This window comes from Pseudomyrmex gracilis, unplaced genomic scaffold (genome assembly GCF_002006095.1).
Source record: "Pseudomyrmex gracilis isolate BER0280 unplaced genomic scaffold, ASM200609v1 scaffold_14, whole genome shotgun sequence".
Classification (NCBI taxonomy): Eukaryota; Metazoa; Arthropoda; class Insecta; order Hymenoptera; family Formicidae; genus Pseudomyrmex; species Pseudomyrmex gracilis.
In genome coordinates this window covers 1,208,588-1,226,063 of record NW_018020598.1, presented here as the reverse complement: position 1 = coordinate 1,226,063, position 17,476 = coordinate 1,208,588, and the positions used below count along the sequence as shown (strand labels likewise).

The following is a 17,476-nucleotide window of genomic DNA, read 5'->3' as shown; positions in this document are numbered from 1 at the left end:
GGCGAAAGATGGGGGAGGAAGGGAATGGAAGGAAGGAAAGAGATACATAGCTAGGAATTAAAGTGAAACCAGAGCCCTTCAACTTTGCCTTTGAAAAGGGCGAATTACATCCGATAGTCTCTTGACGCTAACAGATTTTTAATTTTTTTTCCAGGTTTTGCACACTGTGTAAAAAATATTTCAGATTTGTCGCATAGTTTTCAATGGCTTTTTTATATATATATATATTTCTAAAATTATTATCAATATATTATTGTTTTGTTAAAACGAGTTATTGCCTCAACTTCGATTAGCGTTTGTGTATAATAATTTAAATCCGAACAACTTTTCGAGCAAAACTTTTTCCCGATCCTCTTAATTTCTCAATCAATATTCGGTAGCGTTATCAAAACGCGATTTGCCAGCTTAAAACGGCGAATTCATCTCGAGCTGTCTTTGTTCTCCGCAGAATTAATTTGTTCCAACGGAAGAAACTCGGCGATCGTCGAACTTATGCCCAACTCCGGCGACTCACCCTCGTGCTGTACTCCGCCGCCCTATTACCGAGCCGACTCTGCGACAATTTATAACGAGTCGTCGAGCCACTTTGAGGACTCCGCTCGATCTTGCAGTAACTTCGTCCTTTCTCCTGCATCTTCTTCACCTCGCGTCTTCGCTATCGCTCGTTTTCCTAAAGAACGCTACTTAAATACGAGAGATTTTGTATTTTCCAGTCACTTAAAGGAAACGCGAACCGAGTGCTTTTTAGGATATTACTCTCCTCGCATGTGTTACCAAAAAAAAAAAAAAATCAAGCAAAATTTTGTGAAAAACTTATTTGAAAAATATAAAAAATTTCCCAATAGTATTATAACATCATATTCGAAAAGTGTAATTTTGCGATCTGGGATCTTGTCGTTCCCCTCGCGACGAGCGTTCGAAACTCACGCATTTTTCTCGCGGCGATATACGACGAGAGAGGGTCAGCGAATGTGATTTGAAAAGTTTTCTCGTTAAATAGTGCAAAAATGTACATGAGACGTCGAATGTGGACGGAAGGGTGACAGTGATCTGGGAGAATGAGGGAAACACAAACGAGAAAGAGGGGTTGAGGCACGCGGGGAGGGGTGAACGTCCGCGCGTGGTACGGACAATGACGAGCGGGTACCGACTGATTTTAATTATGGAATCTGTGCAGGTGAAACGCTCAATTTTCCCGTCGGCACATGTCTCCCCCCGTCTCCCTATTCATCCCTTTCTGCGCTCTTGCACCCCTTGCCACAATTTTCCTCATGCTCTCTCTTTCTCTTGCATCTCTCTCTCTCTCTCTTTCGCTCTCCGGTTTGACCCGGCGAGCCTTCGCAATTTCAATTTCGCGCCATCTCTTTACTCTATCCTCCGTCCTCTGCTGATCCCCCTTTCTTTCTGGCTATAGCCGCTCTTTAACATTGATTTTCTCTCGAAGAGTCGAAAATATCGCGAGAGTATCGAGTTACGCACTCGCGACTGTCAAGCCCCGTCGTTTGTTCTGCACTTTGCGGGAATCAACGAACGGGGAGAGGAGGAGACAGAAGAGCGCGCAAATGTACGTGGAATGTTCGCCATCGCGAACTGTATTGTTTGTATAATAACGATGATGATACTCACACAAAGTGCAACGAGAGATATATTCAACATACGTTTTCACAACGCGATTATTGTTCTGAAAAAATATCTCAAAAACATAACAAAATTATAATATATTCAAATTGAAGAGTTAGTTAGCTCTTTTCTTCAGAAGAGTCTCAAAGATCAGAGGAATTTCAGCTTTGCCAACAAAATGGCACTTTCAAGAAACAATCCGTATATTTTAATTCGCGTTTATTTAACGACTATGGGCGTTGCATAAAATCTAACGGTTAATGTATTCCGTTCGCGTTCTTCGTAACTGCAATTTGCGCCACGGTGAAAATCTCACCGCGAAAAAAAAGGCGCGGCAGGAGTTATTTTCGCGAATATTACGCGATCGAGAGAGTTGGCGGAGAGCGGAGAGCGGCCGTGCTCGCGCGCGCGCGCGCACGTATGTGTATGTACGGCGTGTTGCGAAAATGACTCCGTTTTGCATAAAAAACGTTCGGCGCGCCGCGTCGCTTTGCGTCGCGACGGTCGCGCGTAATACGCATAAATAAAACGTGTAATAAACGCGGGGGTGAATTATGCGCGCGAGATAGAGCGCGACCCCTCTCGTTTGCGAAAACTGACGTGCGAAATCCTTGGCGGAGCGAAAGCACCGTGAAAAATATCCCGCAAAAATGACGTGGCCTTATCGCGCGCGCGTCGCTCTAAAACGCGCGCGCTGTAGTATTTATTGGGATTGATAAGCGAAATATGATAGTTTGCGGTATATCGCGCCGTGATAATGCAACGGACTCGTAATCAAACAGGAATTCGTTTTGCACGAGTTGTAATATTAAATCGCGCCAAAGAGAGAAAGAAAGAGAGAGAGAGAGAGAGAAGCGAAAATACAGAAATTGATGTTCCGTGTCAGAGTTATCGATAAAAGCGCGATTTGTTTATTCGAACTAATGATTCTCGTCGCGATTACGTTACACGCGGTTGAGCAACCGAATGAGCGAAGACCGTTTTCTTGAGAAATCTACAAATCAGTTTGTTACTTTTTTTTTTTTTACGAACGCTATAACTTCATCATCATTATGATGAGCGGATTTCATGGTCGCTGAATTACGTTATCGCGATAATATTAATGATAATATCGCGCGATAACACGGTCGCGCGCACGTGCAACGTGCAATGAAAAGGTAAATGGAGTTTCCGGCTGGAACATCGGCTGGAATCTGCTCGTATCTCCGTTAATAGCCGAATACCTTACGTATCCGCGTCCGAGCGGACCTGCATACCGGGTGTGCTAATGGAACCGTCACGCACTTCCGGATCGATCGCGTCTGACTAATCGCGGCATGCCGCCCCGCTAATTAACTCCGACCTAGGACCTGTCATCCCCGGAACAGGAAGTTCAAACTCCCCTTTCCGCTATTTCGAATCCTCCCCTTCCCGCTGTTTCGAACCCACTCCTGTACATCCGCGGTCGACTATGTTTGGAATTCGATTTAATTTTCGCGGAGCGCGACGGTTATAACTACCTACCAATGAAACTAGTATTAATCTCGACGAGATTTCCTCTCGGTGAGTTACTATTTTTCACCGGAAATTAACGGCACAAATTCGCCGCACGTCCGAATGAAAAATTTTCCCCTCGCGCTATCAATTATTAGACGCATCGATTTAAATAATCGACCGTTTCGAGTATACGAGACTTGCATACATACACACACGATTAATCTGTATGTATTGCTGCGCAAATTGTTCTGTTTTTTCATTATTTGTAAAAATCGTATTTATAAAACGTATTTATAGAACGATTAAATTTGTTGAAAAATTACGCGGAAAATGTGTACACAATGTATGCAAGATTACGTTAAATCAGAGATAAATGAAACAGTCGTTAGTATTTACTCACGAATGTCAGATCTTTGTTCGGGTGAATCTGATTTATCTCGCAGTTCGTCCTTGAAGTGAAAGAAATCACGGACCCTTCGCGATACTGTCCTAATATCCCTTTAAATGGATTCCCTTTAATCCAATTTGCTAGCTGAGCGATATTAATGGATCGGAATAGCCGGTATTTGAGGCGGAATAATCCTTAAATATTATTCTTCGCAATATCGTGCATTTTCTTCCGTCTCGATTTAATTCCATTTTTTCTTTTTGCTATGTGTTCTGAGGCTTTCAACAATTTTTTCTCGTACAACTATTTTCAATAATGGTTTTATTGTTAAAATTGTTGTATTTTTGTTTATTAGAAAGAAAGAGACAAAGGAAAAGTGAAAAGACTTTCACTAATGCTAGTTTGAAGCGTTTTTGTTATATGAGCAAAAGTCAACCGAGACTGCTGCTCATTTTTTTTCGATTGTACTAGGCAAGTCACTTCAACTTTTCGTTGCGCATCGGCGTGTCTGCTACGCGAAAATATACGATCCTCGCTCCGACGAAGACGAGCGCAAATAAACGCAAGCCACCCCTATTATTCGCGCGTTTGCCGGATGGGCTTTTCTCTTCCGACACTTCAACAATGCCGCAATCGCAAAGTTTACAATAATATTGTTACGTCCCAACATCTGCATGCGACCCATAAATCATCCTCAATTCTTTTCTCATTTGCACTCTTTCTTTCCGAGTGACGAAGCGATCGTGTCGTACAAAATCTGATATCGCGTGCGAACACATGGAATGACACACTTTCTCGAATTGAAAAATAATTTCTTGACTCCGTCAAGAAAGATTAATACGCGCTTCTTTGTATATCGATATTTCGAAGTTTATTTAATATTTTTTATTTAATATTTTATTTTACAAGATTTTATAATTTTCTTTTCACGCGATTATCTTTTTTTAATCTCCAGAAGGTCAGAGTAAGCCAGCAACAGATTTAGCAACTGTATGGTACATGTAAGTTACACAAATTGTGTGCATAAATTTTCTGTGAAAAAAATTTCAGACTTCAATGGAAAAATGCCAACTCTCTACTAATTAAATTGCAAACTTAAAGATAGATATTTACTTTCGGTGAGACAGAGAGAGAGAGAGAGAGAGAGAGAGAAAGAGAGAGAGAAAGTTTTATAATTGTTTTTTTTTTATCGAGAAATAAAATCGGCAAAAGTTTTGTTTTACACGCAAGAGTCGGAACAAAAGAACGACACCGTCGGAAAACACAAAAACGAGTAATGAACAAACAAGAGCGCAAAGGAGTGACTTTCATCTTTCTCAAAGTCATTTCGTTCCTTTATTATTTCGCTGCGTACTCGTGGGAATTCCATGGGAAGAAGAGGATAAAGGGTGGTCACCCTCTGGAAATTCCAGAAGGAAGATGGAAATATGAGACAACAAGGTGGCGGTCGACGGGTTGCACACTTTTGCAGAAAACGAGAGAAGGAAAAAGAGAGAGATAGAGGAGAGAGAAACCGTAAAGGCACGGGCTGAAGTACGCAAGGTACAGAGAGTGTGCTAGTAGCTGTTGAAGAGGGATAGAAGAAGGGTGGGAGGTTGAAACGTAAACTTTATTCTGGACAGTGCAACCCCGCGCTCCGTGCGATTCAATTATTTTTGCTCAGTCCCGACGACGCTTCCGGGCAACCTCCCTCTGCCCTTCACTCCCCCGCCTTCTCGTTGCGGTCGGGGTGGCAGACGCTTCTAATTTCATTATTCCCTCTCGAAGGACCATCCTGCCTTTTTCTCACCCCCGCGGTTTATATTCGCGCAAAGCATTCCTCTCATAAGAGACGCTTCTAACTGATATGCTCTTGTCTATGTATACTCGGTGTTCCGTTAAAAACATGAGATGTTCTTTCTTTCGAACTGGGTGAAAATGAGAAAAAATCGAAGTTTACATTTTCAATGTTATTGAGAATTACTTAGATATATATTTTTTTTCATAATTATAGCTTAAAACTTTTAAGAATAATTCACTGTTATCGATCGCACACACAATGATAAAAACGGCAGAGAGATTCACATTCTTCGTAAATTCAATTGAAAGATGGGTAGAACGGCGGCCATTTGCAATGTTTATTCGCGTGCTTGGCAAAAATATTTAACAAATTTTGCACCACGTGTTTTTCCGCGCAATCTCGCCGGCGGAATTTCGTGTCACGAGACTACTACTTTTTATATGCCTGCGGAGGGAGTTGGTCGATGTAAAAGGTGGTATGGATGTTGTGTTGTTATTTTCTCTCTCTCTCTTTCTCTCTTTCTCTCTCTCTCTATCTTCTTCTCTTCTTTGCCTTCGCCGAAAACTGCAATCTCCTGAGGCGGGAAGGAATGCGATTAAGCGTTGATGGCTTCCTAAATGCAAACAACTCCGGAAACCGTAATCACCGGAGACAATCGTTCTCCTTCTCTGTCGCTCTCCCCTTCCTCAGGCGACACGGTGAGGGTGCTGTTTTACAAGGGATGGAAATTGAAAGGGTGGGTGTGTCGATTAGCCGGCGCCTCTTAATTCGCGATTATCACCCGCCGCGGTATTCACTTCCGAAATGCAAAATGGCGGCGTCGCGGAATTGTCGCCTCGTCGCTTGGTGTTTCGCAGTTGCCTTTTGTTTCGATTAATTATCCTTTGATTTTTCGTAACGCGCTTTCGCAATTGTTCCCAATTTTCTGCAAACAAGTTTCTGTGTATGCGACGTGAATATAATAAAACATATAAAACAAAATTGGGGAGACACATCTCTTTTCGATGAATAAAACGCGTCCGTTCGATTTGCCGCCATCTTGGTCATTACGATATGTTTGAACGATTGTCGGAACGTGTCTGATCCAATCAGACTGAGGTGGTGGCTCGGAATTCAGGGGTTACCGAACAGATCTCTCTCTCCAACGCGTCGTTCCGTTGCATTTTCCAACGTGATGGTATGGCGTCTGTGTCATTGAACACCTCGAGACTCATATTGTAACCAAGTTGCCACGCCGAGAGCGACGAGCGTAACGAGGGTAAAAGGACATTCACGCTTGCTAAGATGCTTGTCGGTTCAGTAAGAGGGTGCAAATACGGCGAATATGGGAAGTGAAGGGAGAGAACGAGAAACAACTTCAGAAAGTAAATAGCCTTGATAACATCGAAAATATCACTGTGTACACACAACAGGTTTACGTGAAATAAATGATAAAATAAGAAACAAAATAAAATCTCGAGCAACAACGGACGAAGTTCGATTAGATTGAGATCTTCGGTAAAAAAAAAAAAAAAAGAAAGAAAAACCCGAAGTAGTGGGAAAAAAAACGCGAAAGTCAGGGCGTCGATCCATTAATAACCGTCGATAAAAACTGTCGACGGAGTAATAGGAAAAGTTGCAGCCGAAAATGGGGAAACGAAGTTTTCCATTAATCTACATTAATGCCGCGCGAAATCTTGGAGTGTGTTCGCTTGCGCCTGTTGCGTTTAGCAAAAGCAGTCTAAAGGCTTTGGTAAACACCCTCATAAGCAATTAAGCCGCTTAGAAACTCCGCCGTTCATTTATTATCTCTGTCCCTTCTAAGCAAGCTCGCAAGCGCTGATAAACGACGCGCGCCGAGGCTAAGAAGTCGATCCTTCAAAGCAGCTCCTTAATTACATGTTGAGCATTTCGAAGTTCGTTTCCTCTCGCGCAACTGCTTCACCGTCGTCGAAAAACAATTATAAATTTGAAATCAATTTTATCGTCGAACAAATTGATTGTACAGGAAACAAAGGTTACATATATTTGTTTAAGAAAACAAAAGGATCTTTTTTTGTTTATAGAATTATATTGAAAATATATATTAGCGAAAGTTTTTAATTCTGATTGATCCGAAACATTTCTGTCGGTTTGAATTTCTTTAATTGCGCGCAAAGTTACGAACATTTGTAAATTTTGTCATCTTGAAACGACAAATGTTCAAATGTTTTGGAATATTCAATACCGCTCGTATCTACGGTCACGTCTTGAATTCTCGTCTCGCGAGAGCGGAGAATCCCTTCGAATCCGATATACGTGTGTATATCGATATTGAGATGTCTCAGAGCCGGGTTAGGATGAGGAACGTTGCGGTGAAGGGTTGATACAGGACAGTCCGAAGTTTGCCGACAGTTGAGGGAAGACGAGGGATGACCGGCGGACAATGAGGGTGCGCTTGTCGATGACGAACTCGGCCTGCTTCCAATCCCCGGAGTCGCTCGGGGGTTGCCCGAACAGCCGCAAACAAGAGGGGTGGGCGAGTCAGCATTTCCACCATCGACCCCGCCACCTCTCCCCCCCGGTTATGTTCCAAACGGTTTACGCATTCCCGAGCAACGACGGGGGTGCGAAGCGCTGGATATTTCTGCTTACGATTTTACCGTGTTTCCGCGATGTTCGATACTCGACGATATAATAATACACTACTATTTGGGGGGGGGGGGGGCTTAAAAAGCTCGAAATATATTTCCATAGAACATTTTGACAATAACTTTTTTTTCCGCGTATTGTGTAAAAAGAATAATTATCTACAACTACCCCTTTAAACATTTGTCATATACACATATCGCGTTGTGCACGTATGACGCGATTATAAAACATTTTTACAGAGAAAGCTTTCTCTAGAGAGCGTATAAAATTCAAATAATTAAAAAACTAAAATTGACGAATGTTGATATTTTCACGCGCGCACACATACGTGACATCGTTTTTCTAGTCCATGTAAGAGTTTGTTCGCGACACGTGAGAAAGAAATGAGATAGAGAAAATAATTATAACGATAATTCTCGAATCGCACTAGAAAGAGTAAAAATTTCCGCATTAAATTTACTCGCGAACTTGGTCTTGCAATAAAAAGCAAAAAGAAAAAAAAGGAGAAACAGTTACAAGAGAAACATACACGAAAAATGGCAGCGACAGCTGTCGACGCGCGAGTTTCGATGCCGTATCGCAAATTTCTATATCGTAAAACTCGGATATGAAGCGCAGTCCTCGCGGCGAAATTATTGCCAAGCGATATCGTAAACCGGACAATTTCCAATGTTATCGTTCTGCATTGCATTTTTTTTTTTTTATCTCAATAATTATAACGAACATATCACAACAATGTCTACAACGATAAATACTCTGTAGCGCAAACACGTGAATATAATACACAATAAATAACAGTAACAATATATACAATATATAACGGAACGGTACATAATAAATGAGAAAGAATAATATTCGTCTCTGAAAAAGCCGTGGTGTTTTATATGTGACTCGGTGAAATGCATTATACCGAAATACTATTTTTATCCAAATGTTGTACGTATACTTGTATGTAAAAAAAAAAAAAACAAAATATCGAACGTTCAATTCGATTAAAGAATATAATCTCGGATTTGCAAAGAATTTGCGAGAATAATTATCGCATTTGACGAGCAACTGCAAAATTCAATAATCGCGTGCAAACATGTCGAATACGTCGTTGTTAGGCTGAAAGAGACGTGACGGGAAGAAAAAAAAAAAATATCTTGATGTATAATTTTAAAACAGAATTTTTCTCTCTCGCCAAAGAATAACGTGTGTTCACAGTAGTATGAAACAATAAATAAAAGCCGTCCTCCGGAAACGAGCGTTGTGCTTGAGGTCGACGCGATGGGGATAAGGGAGAAGGAAGGGCGGGGAGAAGGAGGAAGAGGAGGAGTTGGAACGAGCTTCAAGAGTGCCATAATTTACGCTCCACTCGTTTCTTCCTCGTGTATACCTAACATGTACGAATGAAGCATAAATTCACTTGTACCCTTATCCCTCCCTGCCGTCCCTTATATTTGCGCGCGATCCGCCACCAAGAGGAAACTTAGCGTTTAGCCACGCGAGAACCACAGCAAATTTTCCGTTTGAGAAACGTTAATTGAGAACAAGAAGCGTTTTTTTTTTTTTTTTTCAGAAACCTAAAGTGTGACGTTGAACTTGGTGAAGCTTGGTTTTCTCTCCTTCGAGCTTTTGAAAATTTTATAAGAAATTACATCGAGGTAAAATACGAAATACGCATACATATAAGAAAACAAGCGCAACATTCTTGAGGAAAAATTTGTGTAAAAATTTGGAAAAGAACAGTGATCTCTAAAAAGCTATTTTTGCAAATTGAAAATTTATAGACAATTTTGAGTTTCGTACAGACGTTTTTTGCTCTTTGAAAATCAATAAAATTCTCTCTCTCGGTTCTAATGAGATAACAAATGCATTTCAGGTACGGTTCGATTTCTCAGAAGTGAAGGAGAAATGTAAGACGCGAAGGGGGATAATCACGTACAAAAGGCGCGCCCCATAAAACGACCCTTCAACCCCCCGCTGCACTCCCTGCAAGTCCGTTCATTCTGCGATACAGCACGTACGGTTCCTTGTCCGACAAGCCACTCCCCTCTCGACTCACCTCCCCCTTCGTTATACCTCTTTTCTTCTTTTTTTTTCGTTCTTCGAGTCTGTTAGCGCGCACAAGCTCGCTATTTATGAGGGATTCGCCCGCTAGGGTGGAACACACAATTTCTACCGATATACCGAGCTTACCACCACTTCTCGTCTTTTCCCACCATTTCCTGTCTGAATCGCCCCAATTTTTCTGCTCCATAACCTCTAACAAGACCCGGCCTAAAAAGCAATTGTATTTTTATTGATAACCGCGAATGGTTCGTTTAGGACGGTTTGATTTTGTCATTTTTTTTTTCGACAAAGATGATGAGATTTTATATCTCCTGTCGAACACAGTGCAGGAAAAACGTTGGAAGATATTTTTTTTCGAATATATTCGCGCCAAAAATATATTTCAATAAGTACAAGTTCTTGTGTGTGTGTGTGTGTATGTTATTTATAAGTTCTCTTTTTCAGGAGCTGCGGCGGCGTCGCGAGTTTACGTCGACGCTTTGTCCCGATTAGCTCGTCAAGCCCAGCTAGGAACATGGGGCGGTTCGAAGGATGTAGGTAAGTGAAACCCGCAAGTTTATACAATCTTTGAATCTACTAATTTAGATCAGGATAATTAATTAATTTAGATCGGGATAATGAGGATTAAAATAGTTAGCTTATAGTTTGCTCGAGTAGAAGCAAAATGAATAACGAATGATAATTATAGTATATTGATTTGTTTTCGGTAAGTTTAATTGTCCTACAATGACGTTGAAGTTTGAAAAAAATTTGAAAGTTTCATATTCGTAATTTACAAAACATTAGATCATCATATTTCTGTTCGTTATAAGGTACGGAGAGAAAAAACCGTTTTTCATAAAAAATCTCAGCTTTCGATTGAGTCTAGAAGTTAATCGGTTCAGAGCTATTGCTGAGATATAAAAATCTTAACTCTCTGCTGAACTCTGTCTGACTCGCGTAAGTAAGTTAATTACGGTCGGCCTCGCGCTGCGCGTGAACTTGGCGCGAAACACCGTGCCGTACCTTTTGATAAGGGAATAAAAAAAAATAATTTGTTTGTCTTACATTACTGTTCGATAGAAGTGAAATATATTTATTTTGCTCGACGAACAAACTTCGCACATTGTTTTATGTTGTATCTCAAATATTTCTAAAACATATCTAGTACTTTTTAATTTGTGTATTTCGTTACGGAAAACATACACAAAAATATCTCGTACAAATACAACATATACTTGTTGTGTAAATATTTGGAATATTTTATAACTTTCTCTGTTGGACGCAATTGAACGTGAGTTTTAGTATCGTGCTGTTTTCGATTTATTTTTGCTGAAACGCAGCACAAATATAAAGCAGCGCTCCGGCAGTACGAAGTTTGCATTGTTTTGGAACGAGGTGAGTCTCATTTCGAGGCTTCCAAAGCCAATAAAGCGTATTTAACCGTCTCTAAGCTCGAAAGCTCCCTTTCTCACGTTAGACGCTCTAATGAAAAAAAAAAAGAAAGAAAAAAGATAAAACAAAAGTTGCTAACAAGATCATTGCAGCGTGATAAGTGTACGTATTAAGCCTCGGGTCGGCGACCCGTGGACGTAGCTTGCGAGTCTTTTAAACCAGAGCAAAGCGGTCTTAGGAAGCTTCCCAAGTGCCAACGACCAAGCAAACTTTTCATTTGTTCTCTCGAAGGTTGTGGAATCCGATCAACAAGAGTGGGATTCTCAACAAGAAGAATCCCGCAGTATTTCGCAACTTCTTCGACTTATTTTTTCCAGTGATTCTACGAGATTTATTGGTTTGCAAAATCACTGCTGATGTTTGTTTTTGTCTCTGTGTACTCGATAAAGATATTGTTATTTTTGCTGTTATTTTTTTTTTTTTAACGTATTTTTTTTTCTTATACGGATATTGCGTATGTCGAGTTGAAATTCTTTTATCTCGACTCTCGCATGGACAAGTTAAGATTAATTGTAATTATACATTGTAACGATATATTTCTATATAGCGAATATATGTCTGATCATTCGGCGAAGATAATTTTCAACGGAATAATTTACGGCGAATTGCCGCACGATAATAATGCATCAGCATTGCGTATGGTGCACGAAAGAGAGAGAGTACACCGTCGACGCGGAAACGGAGCGTTCAATTAATTGAATTAATAAATTCGCCAATCGAGTCATTTGCCATTTTGCGCACTATGAAAATGCTCGCACACGAGAGAGAAAGAGAGAGAGAGAGAGAAAAAGAGAGAAAGAAAGAGAGAGAGAGCATTGCGCATTCCCGCTGTTTCGAGCATAATTAATTAGCTCGTACTGAATTAGCTATTTTATTTTACAAATAACGCTTCGTCCCGATGTAGAACTGTTGTTTATCGCGTTCAACGCAGCTTGTTGCAATTTATTATGTAATTGCCGGGTGTTACGGCCACGCCATTAATTATTTATTTATTTATTTTTTCTACCTCTTTTTTTTTCCATTTTGATGATTCGCTTATAAAATTAATCCAGCGTACTATGTATCCGTGATAATTTCGAGGTAAATTGTCTAAATAATTAAACGCGCGAAACACGTTTTAAACCGATTATCTCTTGAAAATAATACATAACGTAAAATAAAATTAAACGCGCGCGCGCGCCCGCGCTGTCGAATGACACGCAAAATATATCCCCAATAGTATAAAGTTAAATATTCAGTGTAATAATGAAAAATATAAATATAAAATCTTCTCGCTGTGTGTTGAGAGTTCCCTCTCGCTTTCTCTCTCTCTCAACGGTCTCTCTGCAAATATCTTTCATTCTCATTGCGAAATCAAGAGACGTTGCGATTAAACTGACAATTATCAAATTTACATCGCAAATTTAATCGCGATTCACGCGAAATTCTGTTTCCGATATTTATGTCGGGAACCATTTTTAGCGCGCGCATGTTCTTCACATACAAATGCGTTAAGTACCTATATATACACAATATAGAGTCGGATTAAAACATTTGCGTTATTCGCATAATGACTTTGATATGAAACGCGAGGAGATTAAACACATTAAAAGCCATCGCTATAAGATTAATCATCGTATTTTTCAACATCGTGGCGAAGAATCGTGGATTAAAATTCCACGGTGGCGGCATCGACGCAGTCAGCCGTGTAAACGCGCTTTAATAATAATGTAAACGCGCAACGAATGGGAATTAACGTGCGCTCGCATCACCATGAAACGAGAGAGTGAGAGAGAGAGAGAGATGGAAGAGGGAAGAGAAGAGAACGAAGGACAGATGCGCTCGCTGAAATCTGCCCCGAAACTCCATATTCACCATCCTTGTGAGAGAAAGAGAGAAAGAGGTAGCATGCATAATTGCATAAAATTACGAAGACCCGAATTATCGACGTCGCTTCACATCGATTAACGATGCAATATATTGAATAGTTTATTACTTGAATAGTTTATTATCAATCCACAAATTATTTATTCCTTATTTTTACGACAATATAAAATTAGGTTTTTTTTTTTATTTTTTTTATTTTTACGCACAAAATTGCGAATCTCTAAGTAAAAGTAACTTATTTTTTTGTCAGTAATTTATTAAGCGTAATATACATATAATATTCGACTTTTTCGCGACATATACGTCTCGGGCTGGCTTCTCACTTCTTATCGTCAGCTTTTCGCGCCCGCTAGCCGTTGAAGCCGCTTTTCCTGCAACTTTAATTCTACGCCGGAAGTTTTCGCTCTCTCTCTAGAAAAGCAGCAGTAAGAAGAGCTCCGCAAATAAGCGAGCCGAACAAACATCTCGTTAAACAGTCTTTTTTTCTCGGCTGCACGTCTTGAGGATTACACGTTCCGTAACGAACGTATTTTCTGTCTCTCACATTATGCGAAGAAAAACGCGCGCGCAACGTTTTACTCCATTTTATTCGCATTATTCTCGCGTTTTATTCTCGTTACTCATTATTATATTCGCGTTATTTGCACGCGTGAGGTGCGCGAAATTAACATCGCTCGCGTGTCTGTCGCGTCTAGTAAAACTGAACTATTTTTTTTTTTTATATAATACAACAGTAGGTTGGTAAATTTTCGCGAAATTTACTCCCGTACACGCAAGAAACGACCAAAGAAAACCCGGTTTGAAACGCATTGGTCTCGACCTTTACGCGATTACGTCGATGGAAATTTGCGTAGGAAGCACGAGCGACACTCGTGGAAATCTGTTCTCCCTTCTTCCGTTTCCCATCCCCCTTTTCCAAACCACGCTTCTATTCAGCCACGAAGGGAAGTCGCGAAAATTCGTAGCTCACGATGTTAGTGTGAGGCGAAATGAAAATGCAACAGCGAGATTGCCAATATCGTCACCCCAGATTTCCCTTGCTTCCCTTCTCGCGCCCTCTCTTCTCTCTCTTTCTCTCTCTTTCTTGTCTTCTCTTCTCTTTTCGATAGTGGAAAGATCGAAGAGATTCGGTCGATTTCTTCTTCTTAGCAGGCAAATTCTCCGGAAATGACGGAAACGAGAGAAATAGTGAATACCGAGAATACAATTTCCAGACGTACTTTACTAATCACATCTCGGATAGATAATTTCAACTATCGACAATTGTTCTTTTTTTTTGCACAAAAACACAGTTTTTATTTTATTGTCATATTTTTGGCCTTGTGTGTGACATTTACTCTATATGTTTTTTTTTCTTTTCTAAATAGGCTTTTTAGTAGTTTTATAAACACCGTAATTCTTTTGAGGTTGACTTTTGCATTTTGGTTTTTATTTTTTGTCGAGACCACAATGTAATTCGTCGAGTAGTGCGAACCGCTGTATAGTCAGCCGCAGCTGGCAGTAGATACGTCGCCTGTCAGTCAGATGAAACACGAAGGGGAAGAGGAAGAGACGGACGCGCACAGGACGTAGATACACAGGAATAATCGCAATAATAAATTATATTATTAAAATCTAGTAGAAAAATATTGTCGAAAATTGTTGGAAAACAAGTTACTAATTGACTGAAACGAGAGCTTTTGTCGTAACAACAATTAAACGCTTAAACAATTATATTTTACCTTAATAATTCGCGCGGTATATGCAACGGAAGTTAAATAGCATAATTAAAACAATTCCAGACTGAGTTATATACACACTTGTAACGGAACGTGATAACTTCAACACCGTCTTAAAACAATCGGATCGAGAATAATGTTTACAAATTTGAGAAACATTGTTGCCAAAATGTCGCGAACAAAAACATTCATGCGTCTCGCTATGTTCGTGACAGTCAGTGAAAATAACTCTATGGATAGATGTGCACGTTGCTGCGTTACGCTCATTCGTTTTGAGGCGCGTCCGAAATGATGACGTAACCTCACGGTGTAATATCTTTTGATGCGACGCGCGCAGAAATTCCGACAAGCGACGGGAGGCGGCGTAATTTCGCCGCGAATATCCGTGTGTTACGCTTAAATGTTCGAAGTTGCATCGTACATACGTTGCGTCGGTGTGTTGCGCGACGGCGTTGCATCTACGATGTTTTGTTGCAAATGTGCAACAGCCCAGCCTTGCGTTTCGCATAAGCGGAATTATACTTCAGACGTGTTTTCAATGTATAGCGCACGGGTAACGGCGCGCGCGTGTCAGGTAATGTTGGTGAATAGCGGAATTCTAATAGAGACAGAGAGAGAGAGAGAGGAGGATGTGTATACAGAGATGTAACGCCGAATAGGCAGTGGAAACGGACGCATAGGGTTGGCCGGGCGCTTCACGCGTCAGGAACAGAGCGTGTCTACGCACTGCGAAGCGTGCAGAGCGAAGGGTGAGATAGGACGAACGGCGCGGGCAGAGAAAACGCACGAGCCGTGAAGGATATCGGACCGTTCCTTGCAGCTGGCACGTTTCCTCTGGTCTCTCTCTGCGAGAGAGGTCTTCGCCGAGTCGAGGGAAACGCTATCTCCCACTTAATTGCGTCTGGTCGCAGGATATAATGGAACACACAGGCACACGGTCCGCCGGTACCGCGTGATAAGGGATGCCAGCGCGCTTTGCCTTCGCCCTTCTCCTTTTCTCTCTCTCTCTCTCTCTCTCATTTCTGTCTCTCTTGCGCGCAAACGGGCTCGTTTGCTCCGCGGCGACGCGCAATTATTGTTGCATTCGAATATTCGGCCGGATGCATGCGCTTTCGTATGCGTTCGCTACCGCCGCCGCCGCCGCCGCCGCTGCCGCCGCCGCCGCCGGCCTGTTTGTTGTCGGAAACACACACGCTGCGAAATGAAGAGAAGCGGATGAAGGGGTGAAGCTGTGGGTAAAGCTGTAGAACGGAACAGTTGACACGAGTACAGTCGAGTACCGCGGCTCCGCTCGAGCCACGATTGCCTTTCACCTCTCTTCTTCTTCTTTTTTTTTTTTTTTTTTTAATCGATAGTTTGCTTAATTCTTATTCTTATAATTGTTGCAAATATACATTGACAATAGTTTAAGATGTTTTTATATTTTTTGAATTTTCCATATTTTTGATGTTTTGTTTCGATTCTCTCTGAATTTTCTGCATATTGTGTATCACTGTTGCGTTTTTTTTCGGAATATTTTCTTCTATTCTATGTCTCTTAAATATTTGCAGTGTTGAAAAATTCTAAAATTTCTTTTATTTTTCTCACATCCCTCGAAACATTTAAATTCGAGCGAGTCTCACACACAAACACACACATTCGTTTCGTTCTTGCTTTAAACAAGTACAATTTCTATGTATGCTCTTTTATTCCTTTTCTTCTCTCGGTCTTTCTCTTCTTTATACTCGCTATCTTCCTAATGTTTCTCTTCGGGATCCGCCACGTGTCGTCTACTACGAACCGCTATTCGCCCGGCACGTGGGTTTTTATAGAGCGATGAACGTGTACTGCACGCAGACGCGATACTCTTTGTCGTCTTCGTCGTCGTCGTCGTCGTCGTCGTCGTCGCGGTCGTCGTCCTCCGAATCGTCCAAGCCCCTCTGTAACATCGTTTCTACGAAAGTGGCTACTTTGCCGCAGACAAGCTCACAGTTACACTCAACGAAGTTACAACGTTCCAAGTTCGCTTCCGAAATTCTCGTCCTGAAACTTGAATTGTTAGCGTTTCGAGCGAGTTGACCCTGTCGCTTTTCTTTGTTCGTCGGTTCTACTCTCGGCTCAATGTGCTACGATGAATTATAGGTGCGTAGTTATAAAAATGAGCAATTTTATTTGCAGAAACAGCAAAAAGTATATTTCGACAATTTAAAAAAAGAAAAGAAATTCAAAACACGAATTTAAATCTGAATAATGTAAATCATTATCTTGCAAAATGTATTCTTGCACATTTTCTACCAGAAAAAAGGTGCAAATACGTGTACTAGCTGTCATCGCGGTGACATGTTGTAAAAATTTATGTGTACCGCAAAGTGCGCGTTTTGATATCGAATGTATCGCATCTATTGTTGCCTCTTTTCCGTATTGCCAATTGGTTGGTTGATCGAGTAGAGTCGAGTCGAATCGAATCGGTAAGATCGAGAGAGTAAATAATGAAAAGCGATTTTGAGACAGTTTGTCGTATATGTAGAGAAAATTAAAAACGTAACTAAA

General features: G+C 40.9%; 1 protein-coding gene across 2 annotated transcripts in view; it reads left to right on the top strand.

Moving 5' to 3' along the window:
• The window catches only part of LOC109863869 (zinc finger CCCH domain-containing protein 13), a 65,883-nt gene that overhangs the window by 21,677 nt on the left and 26,730 nt on the right, over positions 1-17,476 (top strand). For both annotated transcript variants that reach the window (XM_020444517.1, XM_020444516.1), the window contains exon 4: positions 10,374-10,466. In XM_020444517.1, coding sequence (XP_020300106.1) covers positions 10,374-10,466 — 93 coding nt within the window. The remainder of the gene's footprint in view (positions 1-10,373; positions 10,467-17,476) is intronic.